Raw genomic sequence first — 24181 nt, 5'->3', positions numbered from 1 at the left:
GCAAGAAGGGAGATTTAATACCAAGGCTGTGCCTTTCGAAATAGGACATACAGCTGTATGTCTATGCACTGCGCTCTTTGAGAATGTGGGGACAGTCTTCTGAGTTAATGACCTAATAAAATGTGATAAAGAGGTAATAAAATGATAATGCTAAATAATGATCTGAGAGCAGCAAATTGTACCACTTCTTCCTCAGATGTAGACTGTTTGCAGAATGCATGTTTTGTATTTTGAGTTGTCACATTTTACTTATTTTAATACTCGTACTAACATTTTTTCCCCCATTATAGCAGGTGTTCCCGACATATCAGCCAGCAGAAAGTCCTAGAAAACAATTTCAGGAAGAGAGCGTTACAAGTGACAACATTCTTTGAAATGTGATCAGAGGTCTGATCTAAAGGCTGCAGGGGTTTTACTCCTGTACTTCAGGAGAGCAAGTGTTTGATTTCATCACTCATCAGGACTATAGGTAAACACAATCATAGCCTTAGACGTTAATTTCCTGACTCTTGAAATAGGATGTATGGACCTGTGGTCTCTCAAGAGGTATTTCCATGCTTTTTAGGTATCACACATATTTTTTTCTGTTGCCTATAAAATTAATTTTTTCAGTCAGTTTCTTTTGCCTTAATTTTTTTTGCAAGATTTAGAAGGAATTTTGGCATATTTATATTTAAATAAAATTCTTTAATATTATTTGAAATATACGTGAATGATGCTAGTGTTTAGAAGGGAAAACTGTTATGATTCTTAACTATTGTTACAGAAGAGAGAAGGATGAGGTAAGACATTCATTTCTCAGCACAGTCATTAATGATCTAGATCTCTGAATTAGGGGATGTAGATAGTACAGAATGATGGGCAAAGTTGATGGGGAGGAGCTAGCATGCATTTCTTGCAATGCAGACCATGTGGTATTGAACAAATGGGTAACAAGTACAACACATCTAAAGGGATATATTACAACAAAAGATTCCATTATAGCCCATGTAGCTGTGGTCGAGGCAACAAAAACAGATGTTACAAAAAACTTCTATCGCTGTTTGGGGAGAAAACGTTGAAAGTGAACACAAAATACTCACTCAGTTCAGGAATTCTCCCAAAGGACACTGTGCTGTGCTTGCTCTCACTCCTAAGCCAGAGCTGGGAGAAAGTTGTATGCATTTAATCAGTGCAATTAGTTTTAGGCATTGACAAATTAATTTATTGCATTCAGTGTCAATTAAACACAAACCACATACAAGATTAATATGGACAATACCTGAGGTAGGTATTGACAGCCATGCAGCGCCTACACATCTATGGGTATTTATACATTGCTGAGGCATACAAATGTAATCAGAACAGTAGTGGATTTCCCTGTTTTGAGATGCAAAGACTCGAGCCTGTTGTAAGCCACAGGATACAATTACTTTCTGTAATTGTTGAATTTATCTTGTATGGAAACAATAATGCTTCTGTAGTCAGAGCTAAATTTGTTTCAGTCATCCTAGTGTGAGTGATACAGTACCTAAAGATACTTCTTCAGTGTTTTCATCATTAATCTGTTGATGGCCTAAGGTAAAGCATTACTGTGGTCAGATATAAACACGCTCCTGTTTAGTGGCATAGATGGAATCTACAGAGACCTAGAGAGTAGCAGACATAGCTCAGAGTGAGAATGCAGAAGAGCACATATTTTCACTTCAGTGCATGAAGACAGTGTGTTTTCCATTAATAAATATTGCACCTGACACTGCTTGCTATGAAATAGTTACCTCTAAGGTTATTCTGGCCTTTTGGAGAATTTTCCACATGTAAAGCATGAACTTCAGTCATGATAAATATCAAAACAAAACTACCAGAGATTATTTCACCCTTGAGTAGCAATCAGGTAAGGAGTGAATGTGGGGTTGAAACATTGAGAAGACATAAGCAAAACTAATAAAGGCTTTTTGTTGTTGTTATAGCTGGTTAAAGTTCAGTTGAAAAAAGAGGTGTTCTTAGTAGCTTTCATTCTGAGTACACTCAGCAGAATTAATGGGGTGTAGAATGTTCTGATCAGTCCTGTTTGAACACTTTCTTATCCTGAAAAACATGATCCTGGTGTCCTTGGATGTTAAGTGATGCTGGTAAATCAGCCCTGGTTTGCTGTCTGACTCTGTGTCATCGGCTTACAAGGCTTTTCTAAATAGATCAGTCTGCTTTGTAGCATGGCAAAACACACAGAGAAATACCAGGGAATCCTACAACTGGTGTCAGAAGAATAATTTTAGCAATAATGCCATCTTTCCATGCCTAATGGCAATGTCAGGATGTATTTCTGTATACTGGCTGCAAGCAGCTTTGGACAATGTTGCTTCTCCAAACGGTAAAAATTATACCCTGCATATTTCTTAAAAAAAAGGATCAAGTGATAGAAGGTTGATCTTGATTGACCGTCATGATCATTGTCACTTGCCTCAGGTACAAATACCTCTTTGTTAATCTTTAGGGGGTGTGTTACTTCAGCATCTGAAGCAGCACCTGGCTGGAGCTAATGTGCCAGTGCTGCTTTGGAGCAGTATCTGCTGGGGACATGTGATGTTTGGCTGGTCTGATAAGAAAGGCATTACAAGAAAGGCAAGCTGAAAACTCTCCCCTGACATCCCTTTGGAGTCACTGCAATGGTTAGTGTCGGACAGGAAGGAAGTGGAAAGAGTGGTTGCCAAAATTTATGTGACTATGTGATTCCTTCTTTTTGAAGACCATGGCAAGTGTTATTTCCAAGCTATGTTCCCCTTGTGTATCAGAGGGAAGGCAAAATCATAGTAGCACTCCTTGAAAGCTATCACTTCCCACTGCAGTTTTTAATCTGTTCACAGTATATTTGAACCTGCTTAAAAGCTGGCTGCTGTGCAGGAAAGGGCTGTCTATACCTGATTTAACCCTTCCATTTGAGGCACTACAAATAGACACAGGTCAGTGCTGTGTTTGCTTCTTCTTGCACCGGAAAAATAAATGGGTCATAATTCCAGTTCCGTCCAACAATTGGCCGTTAGGCAATAGGCAATGTTTTGCAATATGAAATTAGTAGGATGACCTCAAGGGATCTAGAATCTGGAGTAGTCAGCTGATGCCCATTCCATATCCTTGTCATTTCCCTAGGAGACCAGAAATTGTTTCAAGTGAATTTGTTATGCTTGTGGGTGTCAATTTGAGATTCATTAAATTAAAGGGAGGTTTGCTCTTGGATTCTTCCTGTGTCACCCACATTACTTTCTTGTAAGTTGGGTTCCATTCTTCCCAATGGACAAAGAGTTTTGCATGTTTTCTGGTGGCTTTTCCTAACATATGGAGTACTTCATCATAAAAAAGTGCTTGTGATTATTTGGTATAAATTCATCACCTGTTATTTACTGGACCTTACAAATCAGTGCTACATTCTGTTGCTGCATGTTTATTTCATTATTTGCAATACTTTCCCTCTTCTGGATAAAGCCTCTCTCACAGCTTCTAAACTGATGTGATTGCAGCAGGCTAGCTCTTGGTAAGAGGGATAAAAAGGGCAGAAGAATGACATGCAGAATCTCTGTTTAGTCAGTGGATGGCAGAACTAATTCTGAAAGAAATTATTTTGCTGGGGAAATTTATGTAGCCACATTACAAATGTGGTTATTCAGCTTAGTGTTGGATGCATATCTATTCGCATTGGAATTTGATAAAAATGACATTCCATGGCTCTTCTGAATTAATATCAACAACAACAACAATAATAATATAAACAATATCATCATCATCAATTACTGTGATAGGGTACAAAAAGCTATGCCAAATTTCTGACCAAAAATAGGAAACTATGTTATGAATTGCCTGAAGAAATAAAGAATTTCCTTTCTTCTTCACATCATGAGCAAGTTCATTACCTTCATTCAGGGCAGAGATAAAATTCAAATCCATATTCACTTCTATAGCAGTCTTAAGTGTTTTGGATTAAGACATGCAATGCTTAGACCATCACGTCTCAGTTGTTTTTATGCTTATGGTCTCAAGAGCAGCAGGATGCTTTAGAAGCTTCAGCAGCCATTTTTGGCAGAAATTTTACAAAATTAAACTCCTTGGTCATGATTGGACAAGTTCTAGTACTCAGATTTATTCTGTAGTGGGTTTTGGGACAATTTTCCATTGAATTACAATTTTTATTCCATACTGTTACTACGTAGACATGCAGAATCTCCTTGATTTGGGTGTCATTCCCAATTTGGGTGGTTGAGGTGCAGGTTTTTTATTTGTGTTTGCTTCTTTTTCTCTCTAAACCATATGACATCAATGGTAACAGAGTAGTAAGAACATCAAAATGGTTTTTATTATTTCAGGAGGTACAAAGTGGATAAAGCAAAAAGTAATTTTAAGAAGAGCCTCAGCCATATGGATCTTGTAGTACCTTTGGGCTGGATGGTTTGACCACCTCAATAGAGAGGCAAATAGAAACTCTTCAGTTCTTTCTTTATATGGTTTCACAGAATGAAAAACAACTCTACCTTATCCAGGAGAGGAAATTTCTTCCTCCCACCCAGGCTAGGCAAGTCTGTCTTTCCCTCTATGCTTTTAAAAAATTATCTGTCTTGTGTGTGCCTAAACTTGCTGCTGAAGCATCCCACCAAGTGAGTCGCCACATGTTCCTGTTCCTTGCAATACTTCATTTTGCCCCCCTTTCCTGCTTCAAATCAGGTCCCAGGAATTACCTCCACCCTCCCGCCCACGGGGTTTTTAGCACCTAGGCTCTGTGCATACCGATCCCCTGTGCCGAGGCTGATGGCAGCTGTTCTCAAGTGCTGCCAGGTGGATCAGCGCCCTCCTCCAGCTCTCCACAGGCCCTGCTAGGGAATGTGTGTGAGGTGGGCAAGCCACTTGAGGAAGAGACCAGAAAGGAGAATATAGAATAGTAGCTAAAGAGAAATGGGTGACCAAAGCTGTTTTACAGTGGAGCTTTGTTCCTAGAGAAGCCTTTTGTCAGGGCAGGTAAGAAATAGTGGTTAATGGTGTACCTGACAGCAGCAGGGTGGAGAGTGAGGGGCTTAACGTTGTCACTGGGAGAAAGAGCATTGGGAAGGCAGAAACACTTAAAAAACAAACCAGTGAGGTTTTGTAGAGGATACAGAAGGCTCAGAAGGCGGCCAGCAAGGGGAGAGAAAGGTGAGGAAGCTAAGTAATTAAAAGAAGCAAAAGAGAAGTTATTTTGCTGGAAAAGATTGCAATGTGATTTGAAAGACCTGAGGGATGTCATGCAGCAGCAAATCTGGAGGTACAGAAGCCACTTGACTCACTATGTGGTACAAGAAGTGTGCCATGGATTCACATGGGCTTGTGAGTGTCAGGAGTCTGGTGCCTGGGTGTGTGGTGTAAATTAGAGGTGGTGCAGCCCCCTCTGACATCTGTGCTTCTCTTACTGCCTGGACAGTGTTGGATGCACATTTTACACAGGATCTTTGCATCTGCTTCCATTTGTAAGGAATCTAGCTGCTTCACAAAACCAAGCAACGGTGCTTGGGGATGGGAATATTTTAAAAGGACAGCCCCGGCTTCAGACAAACACACCAATGTATTGGCAAAGGGAAAATCTTTCGTGGACCAGCATGTCACTGTCTTGGAAGTTGTGCCCTAAATGCTCTTTCCACCAAGGCTGGTTCATTTATTCTGTGGGAAGATTATAAACAAGAAGCTGGTGGGCTCCCCTGAGGTTCTAGAGTTATTCACCTTTATATCATCTGTAATGCATGCAAAAAGGCAAGAGAAGGGTGGCTGTAAGTGGTTGAGCTGGGTATTTCTAAAAAATACTGAATTAAATTATTGAAATTTGATAGGCTAGAAGGAGAAACAGGATTGTCTATTGCATTTCAATTCTGTAGTTGAATATGTGCAAAGATAGATGACTTGTTACTTCACCACAGTCTATTTTGTAACCTGTAATACAGGATTTTTTGGTGAATTTCTGATAGAGTGGAGGGAGCAGGTTTATTGTCTTGTCAGTCCTTGCCTGCTGAAACTTGCATCTTCATTTCAAATGTGTTATTAAAAAACCAAATAAAATAGAAAAAGCCTGACTTGCATGTCAAGCTCCTCTTTAATTAATTTGTTCAAATACCAAAACAAGCCAGTTATCTCACCATGAAATAGAAAATCTGAGTGAATAAGTCACAGATTTGTGCAAACATCAGTTGGAGAAATGCTTCATGTGTGTTAATAAGAGAAGATTTTAGGCAGTCTGAAAAACACACCCACCTAGTTCTGTATTGTAATTTATTGGCAGGACACCCTGTGAAAACCAGATGTCACATTGACAAGGTTCCTTATTGGCAGCATCTAATTATCTAACATATATCATTACTTATCATGTTTTTTTCTTTCTTCTCCCCTGGTGAGCAAATGCTTATCAATTACAAGGAAGTGGGTGGAGTTAGGGCGGGACAAAGGGTAGAAATTACTTTTATCATTGAGAGTATCAGTAGTGTCAGTCTTCAGTGAGCAACAGCCTTCTCCTAGAGACAGCTTTGGCTCTTAGAATGTGTCATTTTTCTTTGCCTCTGTCTCTTGAAGCTTGCTAGATTCTCCACTACAGATGAGCATATATTCTCAGAAAGGCAGCTGATTGTCATTTTGGAGGGGCAAACATGGAAGAAAATAGAGAAGGTCATGGCCTTGCAGAAGGCAAGATTTTGTCTGTCTGGATTTTTTTGTTTGTGGCATTTGTTTTGTTGCCTTCGATATTTCGAGTGTCACTGGGGATTTGTCATTGCTATGTGAAAATTGTAATTAAAATGTTAGAGGTAAGTTGAGATGTGAGTTCAAAAGGTGTATGTTTGCTACAGGACATGTTTAATAAAAATAAAAATAAAATTTTTATTTTTTATTAAGCATGTCCTGTAGCAAACACATACCTTTTCTTCTGACTTTTATGGCATTTATATCAAATGCCATAAAACTCAGAAGAGAACAAAATCCATTCACTTGCATGTGTTATTTGCAGCTTTATTTTATATCATAATCTTTTGAGGGGTATCTTTAATGGTATCTGGTTATGTGCTGGCTTATCATTGCTTCTGGTTTGAGGTTTTTTTGGGGTTAAAGTACAGATTCCATAGTATTTTCTTCTAGTTCATGCTTGATAGAATGCTTCATGCAAGTAGAATACTTGTGACAAGTCAAGTGTAAAGAAAAAGATCTATTAGTTTGTGGAGTTGGTAAGTAATAAAAACATGTATTTTAGGTGTATGGAAGTTTCAGTCATTTTGTTTGGATTGTTTTAATTGCATGGAATTAATATTCCATGTAAGAACACTGATTCTGTGTGTTTGCTTCACTCAGTTATAAATCTGGGGGATCCAGCAGTTACAAGTTCTGCTGTGCAAGACTTAAAGGAATCTGTGTGCAACCTTCTTAAAGTGGAATTTTTCTAGAGATAAACAGATAATGGCTAAGATTCTGATCCTGCTTCTATCAATAAAGGGTTTCTGGGGCTTTTTGTAAGCCAGAATCCCACTGAGTTTTTCAACTTTGGTGTTTCATATCCATTATTAGCCAGAAGTAGGTGCTGTGAATTCATCATATTGAACAGTAAACATTTCCATTTTCCAGTAGATTGGCTTTGTGCTTCTGGCATAAACCTGTTTTCTGTGAATATACTTTCTACTTGTGGCAGAAAACATGTTACTATTATTTTTGCTATTATTATTAAGCCCTTGGAGTAATCTGCAGTAATTTTGCAGTAGAACATGTCTGTAACAGTGTGACACAGTTAATATCATGACCATCTTACCTTGCCAGTTCTGTCTTTTATCTTTCTTATGTTCTCTTTTGTTTGCTGTTGTTTGGAGGGGTTGTTTGTTTGTTTTAATACTGATCAGGAGCTCTTGAGTAGTGTCTGTTTTCAGCTGTATGAACATCATTTAGCACAGTGCAGATGACTGCAAAATTTAGGGGTTAGTTATTTTTTTCAGATACTGATGTCAGTGGGCAATGACTGCCTGTGGTGGCTGTATGTAATATTGACCTTTATATGTGAAATATTTTTTAATCAGACAGTGGTATGCTAATTAAATCCCGAATTAAGAGCTACTCTAATATCAAACCTGTCTTTAGACAACTTTGCTGCTGCAGTTGGTGGGCATCAAAATAATTTCTGGGTTTCTTTTTTCCCTGTGCATTTCCCAACTCAGAGACATGTTTGCCCCACTCAGTGTGTGTTTAATGTAGGAAGATACTTCTCTTTGGTAAAGCACTTGAAGTATTTTTCTCTCCACAGTTTTTGTAACAGGTTATTAGTAATAATTCAGTGCTCACAATGTGGAGGATCAATGTACTGAAAAATAAATAAGTTAATTGTTATGTGATCAGCTATAGCCTTTTGTGTCTCGTTCCCTGTTGCCACAGCAGCTAATAACAGGAACAGCACAACTCCATGCGCTGCTATTTAGGCTGGCTCATTTTGTTCTTTTCTTCAAAGTTGTTCCCTAATTGTCCTGTGGGCAAAAAAAGGAGTTTCTGCTGTTTTCATCTTACAATTAATTCCAGTGGTTTTCTTTGAAGTATTGTCAAATGCTTCTCATTGTGCCACAAAAGTAGTTAAGAGCTATCTTGGTGGAAAATGGGAGAGAGAAAGAATGGAGGGGGTGTTAGGTCCCCTTTGCTTGTAATGTGGCCCACTAGGCTCTTAGAAAGAAAGGATAGGACTGGAAAACTCTGGGTTAAGGCTTGTGCATGGAACTGCTGAGCCTATTCTTGAAGTCCTGGGGCTTTTTCACCAGAATACGGCTAAGATTGCAGCTTGGGATAAGTCAGCCTTAAGGCAGGTTTGTTTGAGATATGAAAAACCTGACATTGAAACCCTGGAGAGGTGTTGGCTGGTTTCTAGCTGTGGTGTTGTGTTCGTGCAATATTGCTAATGGGATAATGCACAGAGACCATCTGTGGTTCCTGATGTCCTCAGGAATGGTGCAACAGGATGCCTTCCCAGAGAGCTGAGCTGAAGATGCTGAAGATGCTTAGTCATGTAATGGCACACTGCTGTCTATATTGCAGGAATATCACTGCTCGAGGGAGTGCCAAAGAACTGGGTGATGCTGCAGCAAAAATTCAACCTTGAGCACTATGGCTGGTCACTCCATTTTGTTGCGTTTGACTTAGTCTGTTATGTAGACCAGCAAAATTAATAGAAACCTTCTCGCCTGAGGAGTTTCTTTATATCTGTTTCTTACAGCTGAGCAGAGGAAAAGTATGTTTTATTTTCCTCCATGTTTGGCAATGTGAGAAAAATAGAAGAGTGGAGACTGAAATCAAGGACTTCAAAGTAAAAAAAAAAAATTAAAATTTTGTTTTCAAAGAAAATGTATCTTTAGAACTTAGTTAATTTGTTGGGAGCAAAAAAGTTGTTTCAGAATAAAACTCAAATTTTCAGATCTATTACTAAGCAATGAGTAATGGTGGCATATGATGAGATAAGTCACTTTGATTTGTTGACTTCACTGAAGTGTTATAGCACTATGAGTGGTGATTGGAATAAATGGGAAAAATGTAATCATGCATGGAAATAATTTTTACCTTCTGCTGCTTTTCCATCAAGGAATCTAGATACTTGTTATTTTAGAAAGAAAATAAATCATTTTATAAAAGCAAGATTCAAGGTTTGAAAATTTGGGGTGACTGTTTTTGTTTGCAGGTGCTTTTTGTGTTTGGGTTTTTGTTTGGATTTTGTTGGGTTTTGGTTTTTTTTTTTTTTAGGACATACGGATAATATAATAGCAAAAGACCTCCAATACAGTAATTTCTCAATTACATATATATTATCATATATATATATTCTTATTATTACCCTTAAATTATCCTTCAAGTATTTATAGAAATTATAAAGGTGAACGTGGTTTGGGTGTCATTAGGGTTATTCTTTCACATATGCTTGTAAAGTTTTATTTGTAAATAATGTCTTTTCTCTGAGCTTTGTCCATCCTGGGGTTTGCTGGAAATGAGGATATATAGCAAAGCTGTTCCAGGAATGTTACTCTAGTGTTTGCAAAAGAAGATGCATTTGCTAGGATGAAATCTATGCCATGCACTCAGAGCCCTGTGAAGAGTCAAAGAAACACATGTAACAGCTGTAGCTCTATTTGCCAAGAAATGTTCTGAAGGTCTACAAGATCTGAACTTCTGCCTGAAATTGGAGCATTGCTGCTTCTAGAGAAAAAGAAATCAGCCATCTAAAAGTTTTCCAAGAAGAGTAGTTTTTGCATTGAGAGCTCACTTGTACATGGAGGTAGTTCATATGCTGTGAGCTCCTATTGGAGTACGGTGGATGTTGCTGATGCTTCAGCTGGTGAAAAATTGCACTACTGTGCTTTTAAATACATGGCTGTCCTTAGCTGGCCTCTCCACCAAAACCCAAACAAATTATATTAGTGCTTTTATCCCAAACAACCCCTTCTCAACCCATTTCATCAGTCCCCATGGAGCAGCCAGGAGATTTGTGAGTCCTTTTCTCAGCCTGAGGGTGGACAGTCAGATAATCTCAGACACTGAGTGTAAGTGTAACACTCGCACTATTTGATCTGTGTTCATGTTTGTAATGGGCAAGGGGAAATAATGCCAGGCAGAAACCACTGTTGAGTGAAGAGGTCACAAGTGCTTGATCTTAGATGGTGATTTTAGTTCATGCTGAAAACCCACCAAGCTTCTCTTTGACACTGTAGTGGAAGACTTTACATGGAGGAATTGCCCCTGAGCTTTTGTCACACATGAGGAAAAGATTGAGAAAAGTTCATGTAATGAGTGATTAGAAAAACCTTTTGTGAGAATATGGGAGAAGAGGTAGTAAAATATGGGAAGAGAGGCAAAACTGAATTATTACTTAGTATGGAAAGATGGAGGATTGAGCTGTACTCAATACAAAAGCAAAAAAGGAGGAAAAATAGTGCAAGATATGAGATTTCAGGAAATGAACATTCCACATTGTCTTTCATGTCATGTCCCGTGAAGACAGTAATTAACATAAAACAGTATTGAGCACCCTCATTTTATTTAGAATGTAATTACAGGAAGCTCAAACAAATGACTGTTGCACTGTTGGAGTTAAGCAGTCAAGTATTCAGTACTTCAGGTGGGATCAACCATTGGGTGTTTGGACTTCTGGTGTCCTCATCACTTCAGAAAAGGGAGTGAGGGAAAGCACAACATCTGAGTTATCATTCAGTCAGCAGGTGTAGGAATGAAGTTGCTACATTTAATACTTAAATTCTGTGTTAGTTGCAACATCTGTGGGGTTTTTTGTAAGGTATTTAAAACATCCTTTCATTACTGTTTTGCAACAGAGACCAGCGTGACAGCTCTGTCTCAATACTGTGCAATACAAAGGTGATCACAAAGCCTTACTTCATTTTGGAAAACAAATTCTACATACAGATGCTACCAAAGGCAGTACAGCACAGTAGCCACTGCAGAGTTAGTCAGTCCAGAGTTTGACCCAGACAGATGGCTTTGACAGGTGTCAATTCAATGGCCGGACTGAAAGCTTAAGGCCTGGGTGACTCTACAGCTGTATTCCCTCCTTGCTGCTTGTTCTTCAGTCTCCCATGCCAAGCCATGAGTTAGGAGAATTTCATGTCCCATGATGGCTTGTGGAAATATATTGCCTTTTTTCTTGCTCACATACTCTGCCCAAAGTACTTTCCCATGGTAAATCTCAGTTCTTGTAGTAGAAGAGAAAATGGATAACTGCTCCTTAAAGCAACTGCTCCGTGCCAGTCCAGACTTTGTAGATGCCTGTCTCAGCCAGCTCTTTCCCAAGCTAATGAGCCCTGTGTAACTGTTCAGCCTTTGAAAGCTCTTCTTCGTCTTTCTGGGACGCTGCCTTTGTAGCCTTGACTATTTAGTTTAAGTCTGCCACTTTTGCCTCATTCTTTCTCTGTGCTAGGAGGCAAGATTTTATAATTTACTAGTAAACTTTATAAATTTTTGTGGGTTTTGACTTGTCTTGCTCATTTAGATTAGTTAACATGTATTTTTGGAGCCAGCTTGGTCAGCGACTGTCACCCTTTTCTGTCTGGGCACCAAAAGCCAGCCTCCTGGAGGTATTCCAGATCCTTCAAGATAGTATGAGCAAGCTCATTTCTGGCAGCCCTGGCCAGCTGACAGGTGCTTTTTATGTAGGAGGACAATGATAGGCAAGATAAGGGTGGAAGACAGGAAATGGGAAAGCAGAGACTAAGGCAGAAGGCTTTATTTGTCAGTCTCAAATATTTTGTGTTTTATATTTTTTCTTCCCTAAAGCCATGCAAGTATCCTAAAGGATGTTGGGGAAGAGATGAGGACCAGCAGTATTTTGTAAAGAGGTTAAATTTGCCATGTCTGCCTTACTCTCTTTTGCAACATTCCTGTACCTGTTCTGCATGTTCTTTCATTTCTCAGTGTGTGGGCTGCTGTTTTCATGATATCCCCTGGTTCCACCTGGCTCCACCATTCTGAATGACTCTCCTTGTGTTGCAAAAAATTGAGAGATGATGTACCTGTTGACCTTTTCAGGAGAATAATTGGGAAGTATAGACAAGATGATGCTCTGTGGTGCAGGTTTTTTAATTTCTTTTTTGGGGAGGTGGTTTGCTTTATGGTGTTACTAAAGAAGGTTTGTATGGAGTTTAAAATACTACATTAAAGCCTATTCTGCCTTCACTTTTTTCTTTTCTTTTATGATGGCTGGTAAAAAAAAAAAAAGGTCAGCTACGGGTAACTAAAATATCCTAGTTATGTCAAGGCAAAGTGTCTCCATTTTGATTTTGTTACTGACTTAACTTTGATAGCTACAGAAAGAGCATGCAAAACTTAAGGGTGGCAAAAAGCTGGTTGATGTTTGCACATGAGACATGTTGTAATGTAGTGAAGACTGAGATCAGCCTTGTGGTGACTTGTGTGGCTGCACATAGCTAGAGGGAAATACACTGTTTAGCAAGAGTTTATATGAAACAGATGGATCCTTATCTATTGTAGATGGGAACCCTCAATAGCAGGTGAAGGCATAACCTGAGTGGGTTACTGAGCCTTTAATAATGAGCAAAGCCTACACTCAAGCCTCCTATGCCCTTTGTTAGGGCAGGTACCTTGACAGAAATATAGCCAGATTTTAGTACTCATGGGAGCTATTATTTATGTGTCTGTGTATGTATGATGAAAGCATTCAAAACTAGGAAAACTTCAAAAATCAGGCATGATTTTATATTTGATTTTGCTAATGGAGAGTTTTATGATGCTCTATGCAAGGAGAAGAAATGGTTTAGCCCAAAAAAATTAATACAGGGAAGGGTGAATGCTCATTACCACAGTTGCTACCTTCTGAAATACTATTGATACACAATGTTGCCAGCTCTGTTTTCTATCAACAGAAACCACTTGAATGCCCTCAAAATGCATTAATCTCTTTTATTCTTTAAAATCAAATGTTCAGTTCTATTTTTCTGGCATACCTCTAATGTCAGTGATATTATTTTGTATAATCTTATTGCCTGAACCTAACTAAAGAAGATAGAGTTTTGGGTACATTGGATCTTATAGGGTCTCATAGGTAGCTCAGTAATTTGTTGGACCTCCAGAAAAAACAAAAACAACTGCCTGTGTCCTGAAAAGAAGTTTGAGCCAAACAATTTTTCCTGGAAATGGCAGAAGGTAGTCTGTATAACAAATGAAACAGGAGGTCTGCAGGGCACCCTTCAGGCTGAATTTGAAAAATGAAAATCCTAGACCTGGCAGGGGTAAAAGAGGCTCAGACAATTCACCTGAGGTAATTGCACAATGTCTGGAAATGATGAAATGAAAACCATCAACATCTACTTTTCTTGTTTTGGGAACAGTGGGCCACCCTGCAGATTGAGGAGGGAGTAAAAAAGCAGAAGGCGATGGCACTTGAAAATTTAATCTCCACTGGTAAGATCTCTGGATGAAGGGGACACAGCACTATTTATCATGTAAAAAGGCAGCTATTTAACAATCTTACTTAGAAAGGAGTTTGATGAGAAAATATCCATTGAAGCTATAAACCTACATAAGCATGTTATAAAATATCTAATCTCTGAGTTTTGTAAATAAAAGGAATTAGAGACAAGTGTGGATATAGAAAGACATTGCTGATAAGCATTTGGGAAGCATCCCTGTTTTCATAAGTGTTTTTTGCTTTTGGGCTCCATCAGCTCTCTCTTTACTGGATTGGGATATATTAGTGTTCTTTGTGCTTGACATGGCTCTGCATAGTTATCTTTTGCTTCTTGTAACTCCTAGCACCCAAAAAATCCTAGCTCTGAAATAAAAGAGTTACAGCATCCCATGGATCACAGATAGAATTTGTACTCTTTTCTAGATGAGAGGATAAAATCAAAATAATTTTTTCCCCAACTACTTTTCCTTCCTTCTTTGATCAAAGAGTTAAGTTCTCATAGTTATCTTTTTACTTGTAGTGCCATTTTTAGTGATTAGTCATGTAGGCTGCTTGGTTTGTCGGCTAATAATTTTCTGTTCTGATGATTTCCTGGGAGTTGAAGGTTTCACTGAAATGCAGATGGAGGAAAACTTTGTGATTCTGTTCAGGGGGAAGTAGGTTGATCAAGATACATTAATGTATTTTTATAATGCATATTTAATGTCATCCAATATACCCCATCAAAAAGAAAAAAAAAAAAAAAGAGGTGGGGGAGACAAGCAAAAAAGCCAAGTGTTAGCTGGTATGAACCAACAGAATTTTAGTCACTGTAACCAGCCAGAAAAGCATCTGGTCTCAGAGTGACCTCAGCAGACTTGCTGCATTGCTGTCCTGTGGGTTGTGATTTTACAAATAGCAGAGCAAGAATGTGTTGTTATTCTTCCTGCACAATGTGTCTGTGTAATGCTTTGTATGTCTGGGAGGGGAGAAACCCAGGCACTTTCAAGTTTTTTGGTAGGGAAGTGACTCTAAGCAGAGAAGGGATGGGGGGAGACAGAAGGTTCCAAGAAAAAAATGCAGAGGAAGGTGTTTTTTACAGCTAGGAAACAATAAAGCTGATCAACATCAGCAAGAACAATCATACAAACTCTGCCTGAATTTGAGTCAAGGCACCAGAGGGATCTGCAGTCTTGGCAGTGTATATGTGACATTTCTAGGTGTGAGTGCCTAGGCTATTTGGTAAACAATAATGAAGTAGGTGCTGTGCTCAAGGTTTTATTTGCAGCTTGATCAGAATCCTTTTCTTCTTTCTCAGCAACTTAGGGGCAATATATGGCATAGGATTAGAGAAGTGACTTGTGGAATTAACTGTCAGTACATAAATGAGGCATAGCAATACATTATTATGCTTGAGTAGGAGAGCTGTTTCTAAAAATCATATGTATTTCTTGATATTCTCTTTGGAATCCATGTTGTTCATTTCACCTTGTGGAAGGAAGGCTCATTTCCTCATGCAGGGATCATCCAAAGAGATGAGACTCCCATGGAGAAGGAGGTTGTGGGCCGATGCCGAGGATGTTTCAGCCTTGCTGATGTCATGTACTTCTCCAAGAAGGGCTGTGAGGCAGTTGCGGAGGATGAAGTCACTCGACGGTTCTCCTCTGAGGAGCTGCTGTCCTGGAATCTCCTCAGCAGAACCAATGCCAACCTGCATCATGTCAGCTGGAAACTGACTGCTGTGTGGGTCACTGGCATCCTAATTCGGTATTGCCTACTGCTGCCTTTCCGGTGAGCCACACAGGGTTTGCTGGGATCCTATTTCACGGTACTTTCTACAGAAGGTGTGAAATAATATACTCTTGACTGGTGGAGGAAGGCTTCTTTCCAAGAAGCCATCTAAACTCAAATATCCCTTAAAAAAAAAAGAAATTTCTCATGTTCCATATGTTTTATTAGTAATTCTTTTGCTTTTAAAATCCAGCAAAGCTGGATTAAGGGGTTTGTGCTGGTTAGCAAGTAGTTTGTTGCTAGTTAGATGCTATTAAATGCTGAAGGAAGCATTGTGAAATGGATTAAAGAGCCAAGTAAGAAAACCTTCTTGCTTGCTCCTCGAGTTTTGCTTCTTGCCCTTTAATTAAGATTGTTTTACTTTGTAGCATCTGCTTGTCTGTTTTCAGCATCCTGTTGCTGGTGTTGGCCACTACTGTAGTAGGACAGTTTCCAAATGGCAGGTAGGTATTTGCTGAGGGCTCTTTCAGTTCTTCTGTGTTTCTTTAAGGATTTGAACTAGTAGTTGGAACAGTCTGCTGAAGTCCAGAGGATTGATGTGGACTATCACGGGGTGACTTTTTCTCTCCTGTAAAATTATAGAGTGTTGTGAGAGAAAGTTATGGCAATGGCATCTGAAGGCAGACATGCAGTGTGAACCTTAGTGTGATCTTTGTAGTAACAGCAATTTGGGATAACTTGGAGAGTTTACATTGCATGTGTGGCTCCATAGAACTAGAAATGTATCTATGGCTTCATTTCTTTTAGAGTTAAAGGCTGGCTGAGCAACCAGGTCCAGATGATATGTGCCACCTTAGGTGTCCGATGTCTCAGTGGCCTTGTTCATTTCCATAACAGGTGAGTGCTGCCACCTTGCTCTTTATTAGTCTGGAGTTTGTTTCTTGCAGCATTTAACATCTCAAGTTTTGGAGCAGGATTCTTATTCCATTACTGCCTGGATACTTGGTGATGGTACAACTTGATCCAAAAAGCTGTTTGGATCATTCAGACTCTCTCAGGATGTTCACATGCCCTCCTTTGTTTCCTGCTGTGTATTGGCAGGGTGTGTGTAGATGATGTTGTACTTACTCTTCAGACACGTAGATATTTTTCAGTGCTTGCCACCTGACGGATTGTAGTCTGGAAAATAAACATTAATTACTTTTATGGTTGTCATTGCAGGGAAAACAAACCACAGAAAGGAGGCATCTGTGTAGCCAACCACACATCTCCATTGGATGTCCTAATCCTGGCCAGTGATGGATGCTATTCCTTGGTATGAACAAGACAGTTGGTAAATATCAGTAATGTTGAGATGTCCATAGATGTAGCATTGGGTAAGAGGTTGAACTTCCTCATAGAATATTTAGGATTTGACAGCATTCAAACTCACATTCTGAACTGCAAAAAACTAGATGTAAGCAGGTGTGTGCACATGTATGACCAAGGGGATTGTTATATTTTGTCAAGAAGCTTAGAAATGGTTGCATCTGTGTTTGGAATTTAATCATTTAAGTGTGTGTGTGTGTGTGTGTGTGTTTGCTTTGTAACAAGTTTCTTTTGGACTTGCAGGTTGGCCAGGTACACGGAGGGCTTATGGGACTTATTCAAAAATCCTGCATGAGAACCTCTCAGCATGTCTTGTTTGAACGCTCGGAAATGAAAGATCGTCACCTGGTGAGGAAAAAGTAAGGTAGTGAGGTGTTTGCTTCATTGTCTGGTCAGGTGTGGTAATTTGTCATCAGTGTTGACATTTTTTGTCATCGTCTTTTTTTGTTTGGTTTGGTTTTGTTTTGCTTTGTTTTGGTTTTGGTTTTTTGGGTTTTTTTGGTTGTTTTTTTTAATGTATGGTGGTTTGATTTTGTCCTTTAATGCAGGCCAAAGAGAAGCTCCATGCTTTTGAGTTGTAGGAAACACAGTTGTCTTGGAAAATGACCGATCTTAGTGTCAGTAATCTGCTTAGTGGTGATATTTGTGGTTTTAAGTGATGCAGCAAATGTAGTAAGATAGTGACCTGTCAAATAAACGTGGGGAATCCTTAAATACATGTAAAACTGATGTTGGGAACCTAGAAAGCATGAAAACTAGAAATTTGGAATATCTTTCAGTCTAAAAAAAAGTTTGACTGCATTCATAGCTGGAATCTGGGAAGTTATTTTCACATGCTTCAAGAACTACCATTCTCTGGTTAAAATGGAACTTCATAGAGCTTTGTAGAAAATCTACTTTTTTAATTCAAGAGATACTGAGATAAAGGCCTGAAACCAGAACATATTCCAGATGAGGCGACTGACTGGGTGAAAGGCAATTGGGCAAGGGCTTTTCCTGTCCTATGTGAGAGGTAATGAATGTTTAGACTCTTGAACAAAACCAATATGAAGTATACATTGAAATTTTGTTTTCTCCCCACAGACTTAGAGAACACATTGCAGATAAGGCCAAGTTACCCATTTTAATTTTCCCAGAAGGTAAGAATCAACTGTATTGATTCTTTTGCTCGTCTCACTTCTTGCCATTGAGTGCAGTTTATTATATCCAGTCTTTAGAACTGTGGTTGTTTTTAGTCTGTAGAATTAATTAGTTCTTATGAGATATTAAAGGTCAGGTTCTAGTATTTTACAACAGTTTTATGACAGTTTATTTGCTTTAGCATATAAGAGAATGAAGACATACAGGACTCTGGGATTATGTTCCAGAACTAAAGCTTACTTTCTTCTTTAAGAACTAAGTCTCCTTAAGACAAGTTTAGGATTAATTTCCTGATACTTTTCTCAGAGTGGATTAAGCCCTTCATCTATTTTAATTCTGACCAGGCACCTGCATTAACAACACATCTGTAATGATGTTTAAGAAGGGGAGCTTTGAGGTAGGAGGAACCATCCACCCAGTAGCAATCAAGGTACTGTAACTGCACTTTTCTGAACATGGAAGGATTGGTTGCAAGTGCTTCTCACATCAGGGAAGCTGTCCGTGTGTAAGCCTTGAAAAGGGATATGTTTGGTGTGCATAAAGTATTGAATAAGCCCTGAGAGACAGAAACTTGTGGTTTTAAGCAATATGGGAAACGTGTAATTTCTGTCCTGGCTCTTATGTGCTCTGAGGATAAGGGCAGTTTTCTTGGCACTTTCAAGTCTTTCTGAGTACCTTTAGCCAGATCACTCTAGATCTGGAAATATTAGTTACTTTTTCTGGCACTATAATATTACCTGATCTTATGGAAGTTCTTAAAACTGGTGTGAGCATTGTCAAGGAAACCTTTGTAGTCAGCATATATGCAGATGACAAGATTTTACAAGATTTAAGATTTTGAATAAATCTTTTGCTACAGTTGTTTTGCAGGTCTGTTACAGTTTGACATCATGCATTGCTTGTAAATGCTAACAGTTAGAAACTTGTAATAAATGTTGGAACTTTACTCTGAATTTACTGATGCTTTCAGGAGGTGTGATTAGATTTGCCTGTTATTAAATAAGTTGAATTGTGACTTTGTGGCCAAAAAAAAGAAAAAAAAAGAGCCATTTATGTGATTTAAACCAAGGCAACTTATTCTTCTTGTCTTCCAGTATGACCCCCGCTTTGGAGATGCCTTCTGGAACAGCACAAAGCATTCCATTATGACCTATGGTTTTAATGTGTTAACCAGCTGGGCAATTGTCTGCAATGTGTGGTACCTGCCACCGATGGTCAAAGAGGTTCTTACACTTTTGTATGTTTTGAAAGTGCTTGTGAAATGCTGTCTGGAAGGAGATGTGCATTACTACACAAGGTGCTCTGAATCCTTATTGATAACTTAATGGACAGAGGCTAGGAAGCAACACTACAATCCAAGTGCTGGATTTATCTAGGATGCATCCCCTGCTCTGGGCAGACCTGGGACTTCAGGCTGTGTGTTGTTTGAGGCTGTCCCAGAAACCAGAGAGCCTCCCATGTAGTTCTTTTTGGCACCAAAGAGTGGCAAACCAGGATCAGCTGGAACTGCTTACATTTGGCTCATGGGTCAGGCATAAATCCTACTGCCTGCTGTCTGACAAAACCTGTCTTTTTAAGTGAGGCACAGAGAAAATATCTGTTGTAAAGCAATTAATGCTTTTTTTTTTTTTTTCAGGAAGAAGAAGATGCTGTTCATTTTGCTGACAGAGTCAAGGCTGTTATTGCTGCTCGGGCAGGAATGTCTGTGCTTCCTTGGTAAGAAGCAACACCTCTGGAATTGCTTTTAAAGGTGCTCTGTATTCTGAAATATTAACATGGAATCCTTTAAAACCTGCTTTGTTTACACTGTAGTCCACCACCCTTACTGACTCTAATTCAGAAAATGTTACTTTATCACTTGAACAATTACATTAGAATAATTAGAATAATTAGAATAATATAGTAGATAGAGACAAACAGAGCTGACAAGTGGGTTTAGACAGCAGGCAGTATTAGGTGAAAATTAATTACTAGCCTGTTAAGTGCTGGGTTAAAAGAAGAGGATTGTGGTGTTGTAAATCTTGGCAGTATAAATCACTAAGCATTGTCTTACAGATGTCAACATTAAGAGTGGAAACTGCTTGGACTACATAATCTAAATATAGTAATGTTTTTCTGCCTTAACCCTGAAGTGAGTTTAAGGCTGTTTCTTTTCTGTATCTTTCAGGGATGGAGGACTGAAAAGGAAAAAGATCAAAGAGTCTTTCAAGGAAGAGCAACAGAAAAAATATTGCCAGATAGTAATAGAAAATGGATCTGTGGGAAGCGGAAATGTTTGTTAAATGCTATTTATTTATCTCATTTTTCCATGACTTATCTCTACCAGAAAATAGACTGGCTTTATATTAAGCCCAACATGTTTTCCTTCTATTCCCATAAGATATATGCGTGTGACACAGCAGGGAAACAATAAAGAAATATCCTTATTTAAAGCAAAGTACTATAATTTTATAAATAGGAAAACATAAAATATGCTAATAAAATTCTCCCTGATGCTGAGAAGAATCTACAGTAAAATTAATTATCTTCATTAAAGTATGACTTTAAAATATTTGCAATACCTTGAGGACTTAAATGGTTACTTATAATAAATCACCTCTGTACTGCTAGACTCTCTCAGCGACTTAGCCTAGCAATACTCCTGTGAGCCACAGTAACCATGTTGCTCTAGAGATAGATCTTCTGATGTCAAAAGACATGAAGCATTTCACCAAAATATGTTTTCTGAATTGCATGTTGGAGAGGAAGTGTTATATGTCAGAGGGAAAAGGTAGAGGTGACTTTCTCCTCCATGTTACAAGACCAGGGATGGCATTGTAGAATATTTTCTGTTATGACAAAGAGCAGAACAGTGTCCAGGGCATCATGTCCCTGATGTCTGGGTGTGTGAAGCTGAGGTAAATTAATCACAGCCAAGGACAGTGTAATAGAAAATATCCTGTGTTTTTAAATCATATCTTGTGGTTTTGTTAGATCCTTTTTGAGTCTGTTTGTATGCATGACACAAATTAAAGAAAGCCTATGATGTGACATCCACTGTCCTCTGCTGCTGTTATTTCTAGATAGCTACTTTCTTGTGTTACCACTGGGTGTGAAGGCTGGGGATTTGGCCTCTGACAAGCCCACCCTCCAGGAACAGAGCAAGTGCACTTAAGGAGTCGGCAGTGGGAATATTCTATAGTCTCCTATAGCATTTATTGCTATAAAATATTTGCTCTCCTGGTAAGTAGCTCTCATATCAAAGGATCAGTCTTCTTTGACCATCTGGATGTCCCTAATGAAACACACAAATAGCTGCTGTTTTGGCCAGGGTGCTCTAAAGACAGACCTTGGTAAGAGCAATTAATAATGTTTACATGACAGCAGCCCATTGGCTGAAGTCTCAGAAAAGACAGAGGATCAGTCTTGGTGAGAACAAATACATGCTATACACATGTATTTGTATTTGCACAAATACAGAGGAACAGATGCACAGATACAGCTCTACCCAGCCCTAGGGAGTCTAGAAAAACAATATCCCATGGAGGGGCTAACAGTAGCACAGAACTGAGCTCTCCTCTGGCCAGGCCTGGCATTGCTACAGGTGTGTGTATTTCTCTGGTGGATCAGTCAGTCTAAGTGCTGGTGTCATGGGTAAGCAGTAGGAGAATCTGCCCTTTTGCACAGCTTTTAGCCACACAGGCTAAAAGGAAAGCCACCAGGCAGTGAGGAAAATTGGCTCAGGCTCTCCTGATTTGGAGCAGGTCTACTTACTCCCAACTATTAGTAAGATGTGCTTCTGTGCCTGTTTAAGCCGTTGATTTATTTTCTAGGTATAAAAATGTGAAGAAATGTCATTGGAAATCCTGATAACTCTCAAATATTTTCAGTGTGCCAGAGTTTAAAACTGGGAGATTGTCTTTCTGTGTGACTGATTTCTGAGAGTTGCTAACAGAGACTGCCGTAAGAGAAGTGTTGAGAGCATTCTTCCTGCACTATACTCTGTACTTTCTTTGTTCTCAGAGGCAAAATGGGAGACTGAATAGGCAAAAAGAGGGGCCAGACACAGGAAAATATGGGGAGATAAAGAACAACTACTGGAAGAGAAAATTTCTGCTTCTATAAGAAATTAGGAGATTGATATGCCTTTTTTTCCTGTCCTGCAACACTTCTCCAGCCTCATCAAGAGGAGCCTTGGAATGTGTGATCCTCATTATGGTTATGGCTCCAAGTTGTGTAAAAGTAAAGCTCAGACCTCTGAATATATGAGTATTATGTATCATTTGTGAGAGGATGGTGGGATTGTCAGTATTTTCTCAGTCATTTTTTGGCTGTCTTAACAAAGCAAGCTGAAAACTCTGTGAAGTGGGTACTTACATAAAAAATGGGGAAATAAAACCAAGTGATGAACCCAAGAACTTGTCAATTGCAAGTGGAGTGTACTTTATTACCTGCTGGTAAAAATGCCAGTCTGACTTGAAATAGAGACTACTTTGTCTTGCCCTGCTTTAAGTAAGTGTTTTTGATTTTTGGTGTTATTTTCTCTACTTACATTCCACCTCCTCCTTTCTTTTCTCTTGAAATAAAAATGAAATACAGAATATATCAGCAGAGGCCTTGGCAATTGCTTTTACCTGAAATTGTATATTGTCCTTAGATTGCCAAGGTTATGGAGGAATTGATTATTATCCAAAAGGTCTCCACAGATAAGTATGTTTTCCTCCTCTACTAGGAGGGCATGGTGACAGTAGAAAAGAACATGTTCTTATGACAACAACATGAGTGGGAAGCTGACAAACAGCTTATTTTTCACAATCAAGGATCTTGCACTTGTGTTACTCCTCCTCTTATCTTTCACCGGCCTTGCAGGAACCATGTTTCTAAACTATTAGAGTGTAGGAATGTGCCCCCTGTTGACAGAGTGAACAAATGATCCTCTGTCTCTTAAAAAAGGAAAAAAGCCCAGTTTCTCTCCTCCATTTGGTAAAAGACACCTCATAGGACCTTGAGGACTTCACCTCAAACCTAAGGATACCCAATTGGACAGAAGCCAAAAGTTCCCACTTAAGCAATTCATTAGAAAAAGAGGAGAGCAAAGCAAGTAATTGCTTTTGTGGGGTGTTTTACCTGGGGCAAGAGCCTCTTGGACCTGGCTCAGTTTTTCTCTGTAAAGACCTTTGTCATTTTGCCTTTTATTAAAACTTTTCTGTTTCCAACACTACCTCAGAAGCCATTCTGCTGCTTTTATGCCATCTGAGGTAGCTGGGCTATCTCAGGTGTGATGTTTCCCTGAGAGCTCATCAGACCTGGCTAGAGGAAATATTATTAGAGCTCCTCATTTTTACCATGTACCCTTACAGGATGAAATGCAGCATGGTCTTGTGCTCATTTGTGAGAAATGATAGGCTAAAATGGAAGCAAGTGCAGTATTTGGGTGGACCAGGCAATAAATGCCCAAAACAAAACCAATCAAAGAAAAAAAAATAACAAAAAAACCCTGTCCTGGTTCAGGGCAAATTTTGGAGAGAACCCCCAAAGGGGCTCCTCCAGGAAAGCAGATTCAATTGGCCCCTCTCCCCAGGCAGTCTGGGAGAAAATACCTCCTTGGAGAAAAGTGGAAAAAACCTGTTTATTAATCAATAAAACCCCTTGTTGCTCCAAAAGAGATGACCAACTGAGAGAGTCCCCTCCCCGGGTTGCAGCTCAGCTCACTCGGTCTCTGATCAGTCCCTCTGGGGCTGGAAATGTCGTGGCCCAGGCCTGGCCCGGTGGGCCACAGGTGCAGCTCCCAGTGCTCTGCTGGTGTTCAGTCCAGAGCAGGTTTGAACAGGTCCAAAGAAAAAGGAAAAAGGAAAAAAAACCCCTACAGTCCAGGGAACTTCTTTGCCTCAGCTAGCTAAAAGCAAAGGAGACCTCTGTCCCACTGTCTGTCCATCTGCAGGTGACACAGTCCAGGAGCAGGAATGTGGAGGAGTGAGTGCAGCGTCTGAAAACAAACTGCTGCTTCTTCTCTCCCCCCTTCACTATCTGGAACACTCTTAAAGGTGCAAAACTTATTAT

The 24181-nt window shown here is 39.3% G+C and overlaps 1 protein-coding gene across 12 annotated transcripts; it reads left to right on the top strand.

Annotated features, from left to right (window-relative positions):
• The first annotated feature begins 290 nt into the window (after positions 1–290).
• LOC135446848 (glycerol-3-phosphate acyltransferase 3-like) lies at positions 291–21172 on the top strand. 12 transcript variants are annotated; one of them, XM_064711280.1, is made up of 12 exons: positions 291–469; positions 13845–13917; positions 15424–15694; positions 16084–16137; positions 16442–16531; positions 16856–16949; positions 17246–17361; positions 18086–18141; positions 18487–18572; positions 19237–19365; positions 19779–19858; positions 20310–21171. In XM_064711280.1, exons 2-12 carry the CDS (start codon positions 13890–13892, stop codon positions 20422–20424), a joined length of 1119 nt encoding a protein of 372 aa, XP_064567350.1. In that variant the 5' UTR covers positions 291–469; positions 13845–13889; the 3' UTR covers positions 20425–21171. The 12 variants fall into 12 exon arrangements, with proteins under 12 accessions (XP_064567350.1, XP_064567347.1, XP_064567346.1 ...); XM_064711277.1 differs by having other exon boundaries at positions 334–469; positions 16063–16137; positions 20310–21152; XM_064711276.1 differs by lacking the exon at positions 291–469 and adding an exon at positions 4787–4980 and having other exon boundaries at positions 16063–16137; positions 20310–21152.
• The last annotated feature ends 3009 nt before the right edge of the window (positions 21173–24181 follow it).

The sequence above is a fragment of the Zonotrichia leucophrys genome, chromosome 4, assembly GCF_028769735.1.
Source record: "Zonotrichia leucophrys gambelii isolate GWCS_2022_RI chromosome 4, RI_Zleu_2.0, whole genome shotgun sequence".
NCBI classification, from domain to species: domain Eukaryota; kingdom Metazoa; phylum Chordata; class Aves; order Passeriformes; family Passerellidae; genus Zonotrichia; species Zonotrichia leucophrys.
Note: the sequence above shows the minus strand (reverse complement) of the source record. Positions and strands in the feature narration are given on the sequence as shown.